The sequence below is a fragment of the Tasmannia lanceolata genome, unplaced genomic scaffold (assembly GCF_043159265.1).
Source record: "Tasmannia lanceolata isolate RefF3 unplaced genomic scaffold, GAP_Taslan_0.1 ptg000023l, whole genome shotgun sequence".
In the NCBI taxonomy this organism is placed as follows: Eukaryota; Viridiplantae; Streptophyta; class Magnoliopsida; order Canellales; family Winteraceae; genus Tasmannia; species Tasmannia lanceolata.
Genome location: NW_027518700.1, coordinates 1,632,942 through 1,641,592, shown reverse-complemented (window position 1 = coordinate 1,641,592; position 8,651 = coordinate 1,632,942). Strand labels below are relative to the sequence as shown.

Sequence of the window (8,651 nt, the reverse complement as noted above, 5' to 3'; positions counted from 1 at the left end):
GAAGAGCCTATTTGTTCGGTTCCCAATTCGGTTATCATATCATTATTCTTCTAAAAACTATTCTGAGAAGTTCAAAAAAGGGGTTAGGGGTGTTCCAAGCCATAAAAGGTGGTCTTTCCGGCAAATTTCTGATAGGCAAGAATTGCATAGATTTTATATGGTGCCCGATCGGGTAGCTTATTTTTATATTGATGTTTGATCCAACAGCTGTTAGCATTGCACAGCCCAAAAATGATTTTATTATCTTTTTGTTTTGCATTTTGTTCGTCTAACCAGGTACTAATACTTAAGTTCGATTAGGAGTGAGCCATTGGCCATGTTTCGATTGCAAGAAAAATATTTCTTATGGAAATTATTTTCATAGAAAAAGTTTTACTCACTATAATTTTGAGGCAAATGATGGGATTATGGCTAGTTTCGAGGATATTATCATAAATTGAAGTAGCTCTAAGGCCCTGTTTGTTTTAGATTAAGAGACGACAACCGATTGTGGAGTCCCCAATATTGGCCGAAAAATTCACAAAATTTCGGTCCAATAATCGGTTGGGGACTTCACAATCGGTTGTCATAATCTTAAACAAACATACGCTCAAACCATCCATTTTTATGTGTACAAAAGCAGGAAAATTAAGAAATATTTTTCCTTTCCAAATTTTCCATAAAAATCATGTAATCCAAGCAGAGCCTTCTAACTGCAGGAAAAGAAAAGAAAGGAAAAGAATCTGACGTGAAACACTGGAAAAGAAAGGAAAAGAAACTGTGAGAAAATTTCTTTTGTGAGAAAATTCCGTTGTTCACTTGGCCGAGAAAGGAAAAGAAAGTATGCAGGCAAAGTGGTTTTCTCAGGAAAGTGATTTTTCCATCCTTTTGGTGAGAAAATTTAGAGGGAAAGTGCAAGAAAGTTAGTTTTCTACGTCATTATTTATATTTTCCACCTATGTAATTCCGCTTTCCCGAGAAAACAAGTGAACGGCGGAAAATGTCAAATCATGTCAATCACAGAAAAATTTGGCTTACTTTCTTCTCCTTCCCTTTCTCAAGAATGCAAGTGAACAGAGCTAAAGGAAAAGAAATTTCTGGAAAATACATTTTATTGAGGAAAATAAAATTTTCATGAAAAATATTGTATGAAAAAATAAAATTCCAGTGTCTAATAGGTTTGCAATTTTTCTTTGAAAATCATGGAAAATTTTCAATTTTGGCTCTGTTTGTTTTACCATTTGGAAAAATTAATCCACATGTTCTTAAATCTCAGCCCTCCACCAAAAAAAAAATAGAGGCTGATTTCTACTCAGTCAGTCGCGATGGAGGTGAAACAATCGCTTGGAATTATCAAAATCTGTCTAATTTGATTAGATTAGGAAATATTAACGAACTAATTATCACGAGATTACACGATAAATAATTAATACGTTCGTGTCAACATTTCATTAATAAAACTGAGAAATATCGAAAACATATAGAGTTAGTACATCATGATCAACCCAAACACGTAAAAAAAAAAAAGAAAAAAAAAGGGAAATGATAAATCCGCACCCCCTGTAGGATAATTCACACCCCTGGTAACGTGAATAGACGTCAAAAAACGTTAAATTCTGCCACAATTCACGTTACAAGGGGTGCGAATTATCCTACTTACCATCGCCTAAAAGATAAAGCTCCCATGTTTAAATATTTTCAAAGCGAAAATATAAAATTAGGGAAGATAAAGAGAGTGATCATTTTCAATCCAATGGTTCTGATTAAAGTAGTAAGCTTGATCAACGGATTCAGGCAAATTGAAAATACCTTGATCGTCGTTATTCTGCCAGTCAAACGGAGTTAAACCGCCGTTAATCATCCTGTTCTGAATCTGAGGAAACTCGACGGAAACCGTCTGATCGAGAAATCCCGCTGTTAGTTCTTGCATCTTGAGTTCATCAACCATACTCGTCATCTTATGCTGTTGTAAAGGCAAAAGATCGGAGACATTGAAAGGTAAAGTTACCGGATTTGATTCCGTCATCAAGCTCGTGAAGCTTCCGATCTCCGGCAACATGCCGGAATCCGATCCCTCTAAATTCTCCGGCATCCATGGCGGAGATTCGAAATTAGGGTTAGAGATAGGGTTTTGTGAGTTACAGAGCATTGAATCGGTGAAATTGAGCTCAGATCTACATGAATCAGATGTTTTTTCTACTGTATTTGTAGTTATTGAGCTCGAACTTTCGCTACTCGAATTAGAGACTGATTTTCGCTTTTTCTGTGAGGATTTTTGCTTTGATCGCTTAGTAGTTTTCCGGCAACATCCACCGACGGGGACATTTCGGAGAACTCCTCCTTTAGTCCAGTATCTTCTGCAACTTTTACAGAAATGGCGAGGCTGAGAGAGGTTATAGTTATTGTAGTAGCAGAATTTTGTGTTGATTGAATCGCATCTAGGGCATTTCAGTGCCTGATTCTGATTCTGACGAAATCTCCGGTCACCGCCGGTGGAGTTCCGGCCAGTTCCGGCTGAAATCGATCCGAGATCTTGCATTTTGAAGTAGAAATGAGGGGGAAAGAGACGGAGAGGAGGAATTCAGATTCTAGAAGTTTCTAGAGTCGGGTTTTTCCTTGGCGAGAACTTCGCATTCTGATCTCTCTCCCTCTCAAGTACGAAACCAAATCAGTTTCTTCAAATCCCATTCTTACTTCAGTCACAGATCTTATTTTTCAATAAATAAAGGGTGATGATAAATTCGCGTCACTGGAGGATAATTCGCACCATTTTAACCTGATTTGACATCAAAACGCTTTAAAGTCTGCGACAATTCACGTTATCAGTGGAGCGAATTATCCTACAGACAGTGCGAATTTGTCATTTTCCTACATTAAATGTCCAGTTATTGCTGAAATTACAAAATAACCCTTTTTGTAGGCCCTACCTGGCAATCAGTTTCCGCGTTAAGCTTTGAACTGAGTTTTTATACGGTGTAAGCCCTTGTAGTCCCGTATTTTTCAAGAAGTACTGTACGGACAACACTCTAGGATGATCCAAACCGTCCATGTGATGGGCCATAACGTAAATAGCTTGTGCTCGAAAAATCATATCTATAGAATGATTCCAACCCTCGGATCTATAGAAGATCTTCATATACCATGGAAACCTATGAAAATCGAAGGTCTAGTATCATCCTATGGAAATGATTTTTGGGTAACAACCTATTTAAGTTGTGTTTCATCACATGGACGGTTTGGATCATCCTTTAGTGTGTGGTCCGTTGAGTACTTTAAAAAAAATAAGGCCTGTAAGGGTAAAGGGCTTACCCCATATAAAATCTCAGCTTGAAGGGTGTAAACGAGTCAGCCGAGCCGAGACCTTGGCCAGGCTCGACTTGGCTCGTTAAGCTCAAAAGCTCGGCTAGCTCAAATCAGGCTCGGCTCGAGCCTTATCGAGCTCGGATTATATTAAATTCACACACCTCATATTCCCTGGACAGCCCTATCTAGTGTAATTTGACTACTCTTTTTACACTACGGGGGGTGGTCCAAGTAACAAATGGGATTCCAAAAAAAAAGTGACATATTTTGCCTCTCCCTTTCACTCCCTGGACAACCATTTTAGTGTATATATTAATTTATAAGATATATATTTAAATATATTAAATTCTTAACGAGCAGAGCCGAGCTGAGTTGGCCTAACTCTAGCTCGGCGATGGGCTCCGTTTGGGTGCCGGGTTTTTTTCTTTTCCTGGGATTTATGTGGGTAAAGGTAGGAGACAAAGGAGGGAACAAGCATTAATTAGAGAAAGATATTATGATGAGTAGAGAGAGAGGGTAGAGAGAGAAAGAGAGACCACCATTTTCAAGATAAGATTTTGCTGATGTCACTAAGAAAAAGCTGATGTGACCACTAAATATTCTCCCACATAAATCTTAGGAAAAAAAAAACCCAGCAACCAAACGGAGGTTCGAACCGAGCTTTTTTCGAGCCGAGCTTCCGAGCCCGAGCCAAAATTAACACCCTTAGCTTAGCTTGAACATTATAACAACAGGGTGTAGGCATATTAAATTTGAAATAGGTGTGATTTTGTCAATTCATCAAGAGGGGATTTCTTCTTATTTGTTTTTTTCTTTCTTTCTTTGATCTCCGCCGTACGTAAACGGGAGAAGGTGGTCCTTGCAATTGGGACACGTGGACAGCTATTGTACCTACCCTGCTCCATAATCTTCTTGTCGGCCATGAGCGGTGTGGTCGGTCAATAGTGTGCCACGTTGCAGATTCTGATTCGTAGATAGCTAATGATTGTTGGAAATGGAGTTTCTGTACGGTAGTTCTGAACCGATGTTATACTGCTTGACCCCATTTATCCTGAAAACTACGAAACTGCCCCTCATTATGTAGACATTTGATAGGACTACGTTGTTCAAAATCCTGTGATCCTGTCCTCTGTCCCATAAAATGCATCGTACAATCTTAACCCTTCATGGTTAAGCCATTGAAATGGACGGTTCAAAGCCTTCCAAAATTGAAGGGTTAGGATTGTCCGATGGAAGATGTTTCTTTGATCCTTCAAATTTGTAACGATCACATCTAACTGATATCTTATCCATAAGATAAAGGCCAACTAAATCTACGGTTTAGATTATTTTGATGGAACTCTAAACCGCTGTTGAAGGTGACAGCCGAAACGCATACCGGTACCGAAATTTAAAACCCTGATTTTTGGTTGCCACATAGCCACAAACCACCAAACCACAGCATTGAGGTCATGGCTTCAATCCTCCCACCAACGTCAGTGATTGAACCCATACACATACTATCTGCATGATCCTGACCATTCATCTGGTGGGTCTCGATTCAGATGGCTGGATCTTTTTATAATACCTCGATTCGAAAATTGCACTAAATTTGAGACCAATAATCAGTTGGGGACTCAACAATCCATTGTCATAATCTAAGACAAACAGGCCCTTAGTATGAGAAGCGGGTTAGATGCTTGAGTTGGGCCCCCCACATGATGATAACATGATCCGGATCCTTCATCCATGCGTTTTTTCTTGACCGTCCATTTTCAAGCCATTGATTGGAGAGTTGGGATTATTCATGTCATCTCGGTGATAGGTCTGGATCACGCTAATGTAATGTTCTTCTCATAGGAAATTGTTAGCGCGTAGACAATTTTTGGGTCCCACAGGGAGGACATATGTGTGCATTTTAGACCACTGATCTTGTATAATAACATATGTGGTAACACACACGATCTTGGTCCCACCCTGAATGGACGGACATCGGATGTTTAAGATAAAGAACTGCAAAAATCAACCGTTCAGCTTTCCTTGACGGAACCCTGACCGTCCAGATCAATGGATCAGATTGAGTAAACGAGGGGTAAGTGGGCCCAAAGCCTTTTACCCTTGGGTGTCAAGGGTCGAGTGTCAAGAGATGTGACTTAGGAATGAAGTATGAAAGGAAAGAAGATGTTGCGTCGTGGGCAGATGTGGGTCCAAAAATTAGGTTTAGGTATTTGTCCATGATGTGGGTCCCACACTTCCTCCACTAGGGCGGTCATTACTAATTTGGACTCTTTCCCACCTTTCTCTATCCCCAAGATTAGAAAAGATTTGGTGTTGCTGTTGCCTTGCCTCTCATTTTTCTATGTGGGTGGAGGTCGCTGTCACAACTTAACCCACCAACTTAGGGCTCAGCATTCAGACCCAGTCGGTTGCCGGTTGGAACGGGGACACTGCCCCACCTTGACCATGTGGGTTGGGACCCAACTCCCAACTGATTTGAGATCCAAAACAATAGGTTGTGGCGGGTCCCACACCACTTTGGCCAACAACTGTGAATTTATATGGAAAGTACTGTGGGACCCATTTTATAGGATGATCCAAACCGTTCACTTGTCTGGCCAGTGGCCACAACGTAAATAGGATTGTAATCAGTAGATCATTTCCATAGGATGATCCTAACCCCCTGATCCGTCATGGGACTGCACACTATAAAAACTTGTATAGATCTGAGGGTTACGATCATCTTAAGGAGTTGATCTACTGCGCACAGCCTATTTAAGTTGTGGCCCAACAAATGAACGGACTGGATCATCCTTTAAAGATGGGCCCCACTTCACTACATGGACGGTCAAGATCCTTATCAACCATTTCGGATTAGGTTTGAATTTAATGGGCGGGGGCCATCTTAGTCGATTTGAGTGCTATGGCCCACACTACCAGTAGTGTTGAGAGCGTGCTTTTCTTATTGAATTGTTTGGACGCTTCTGATTTCCTGTATATGCATGGCTGTTACAACGGGCCCACCCGTGTGTAAGAGAGAAAGACAGAGAGGACCGATGAAATGATGGTCCCGATCACTGTAGTCAAATACCACGTGTATGGTAACTGTGCAAGCAGAGTGGGCCCATCATCCCTCATTTTTTAAACCCGATTTGAGGTTTATGAAAATTCGCACCCCCTGTAGGATTATTGCCACCCCTTGTAAGATGATTTGACGTCAAAAAAACGTTAAAGTCTGCCCACAATTGACGTCATATTAATCCTACAGGGGGTGTGAATTTATCATCTCCCAGATTTGATTAAGGTTGGCTACTGATATTGGCACTAACATGTTTTGATAATGGGACTTACTCAACTTGTTTTTTATATTGAACGGGCTGCTAATAGATTAAATGATGAAAGACAAGGCCCTAACAATAGGTCTCACCTCACATGATACCAAAGTGTTGTTTTCTTTGATTTTCTTTCATGTTGATGCTGATGGGGACACAAAAAATCTTGGCACACATCTCATGATTCTCATTCACCGCTAAACGAGATTATAATATAGTTAATTAACAAAGACTTTGAACAGACTTTGAATTATTATCTAATTAAAGTATAACAACATTGATTAATCTATAAACTATCCACAAATGCAAGCAGATCATTCCTAACAAGTTCTAGAATAAGCTTTGTTTGTTAGGAAAAGAACTCATTTGTCCTGAAGCGGTATGTATAAACATGATTACGAAAGAAAATTGTAATTTCAAGATCTTTTCCACCGCCCTATCTTTGTTGTTTAATGATATAATTGAGCACTCTTAATCATGATTAGATAAGAGGTAAGTGCCAAGTGACGTTTGGCGTGTGACATCACAATCCCAACTCTACCTAGTGGCACTGGCAAATAGCATGTGATGATGTGAAGAGTGACGACCCATGACATCTCTCTCTCTCTCTCTCCACACCAGTTGGTGGGCCCAACAGAAACCGTTGGTGGAATGGTGGGGCCATCTTTGAACAACGTAGGCCCCGCCCATACCACACCATAGGATAATCCTAACCGTCCATTTGATGGGCCATCAACGTAAATAGGTTGCGTCCCAAAATATCATTTCCATAGGCTGATCCTAGCCCTCCGATCTAAATAGAAACTACATCTTATGCAACCGCTATAGATTGTAGGGTTGTGATCATCCTATGGAAATGATTTTTGGGGCACAACCTATTTACATTGTGGCCCATCAAATGAATGGTTAGGATCATCCTATGGAGTTGGTCTTACAGTAACATTAAGGCCCGTCCACAACATAGGATGATCCAAGCCGTCCATGGTTTGGATAATCCTATGGAGTTGGTCGTACAGTAACATTAAGGCCCAATCGTAGGCCCCACCAATATTTTTCAAATTGAAGCATACCGTCCATAACTTAGGATGATCCAAGCCGTCCATGGTTTGGATCATCCAATGGTGTGGTTCGTATAGAAACATTATGGCTCAATTTAGGCCCCACCCATATTTTTGAAAATGAAGTGTACCGTCCAGACCATAGGATGATCCGAGCCGTCCATTTGATGGGCCATAATGTAAATGGGTTGTGCCCCAAAAGCCATTTGCATAGGATGATCACAACCCTCCAATCTATAGAGGTTTCCATAATAAGCAATTTCTCTTTATATCGGAGGGCTAGGATCATCATATGGAAATGGTTTTTTGGGACACAACCTATTTATGATGTGGCCTATCAAATGGACCACTTGGATCATCCTATGGTTTGGACGGTACATTCTCATAGTGGGTTGGATTTGGGCACCAAGGAAGAGAATTTTGGGGCCCATCAACTGTTCCTGTTCCAGAGAGAGAGAGAGAGAGAGGTGGGAAACGTGCACTCTGCACTAACATGACTCAAGGGGAGAGAGAGGTGGGAAACGTGTACTATGCACTAACATGATTCAAGGGGAAGGGGGGTGGGGACACACTGCGTCATAAAAAAAAGAACAAAGAAAAAAAATGGGGAATTTAACCTCCGTTTTGAGTTAGCCGTTAAAGCCTAACGTTTAACGTTAGCCAGCCAGCCGTTAGAGGGGGGGGGGGGGGGGGGGGTGGTGGGTGTTTGAATATCAGCGCCCTATTTAAACACTGGAATGCTAATCTGAAGATCGGCTTTGCAAAAAGCCCGCAGCAAGGGCACAAAATTGGATCAAAGTAGGGCTTCTTTGAATACGTCTAAAATTATTTGCAGATATCTTAAGACGAGTGCTAAACTGAAGTGCATCTTTGGTTGCTCCATTGAATCAACAACATCCAACCACATTCGTAAGGGCAGTGAAAAATACAAAATTGTAGGAATGATAAATGCAGTTGGATGGGGTGCCCTTGCGTTTGGATCTTTGAAATGGCGCCCATCAGT

At 40.8% G+C, this 8,651-nt stretch overlaps 1 protein-coding gene across 1 annotated transcript; it reads right to left on the bottom strand.

Moving 5' to 3' along the window:
• Positions 1-1,400: 1,400 nt before the first annotated feature.
• Positions 1,401-2,757, bottom strand: LOC143855695 (dof zinc finger protein DOF5.4-like). The gene has a single exon (XM_077365772.1). It carries the CDS (start codon positions 2,516-2,518, stop codon positions 1,697-1,699), a length of 822 nt encoding a protein of 273 aa, XP_077221887.1. The 5' UTR covers positions 2,519-2,757; the 3' UTR covers positions 1,401-1,696.
• Between the last annotated feature and the right edge of the window lie 5,894 nt (positions 2,758-8,651).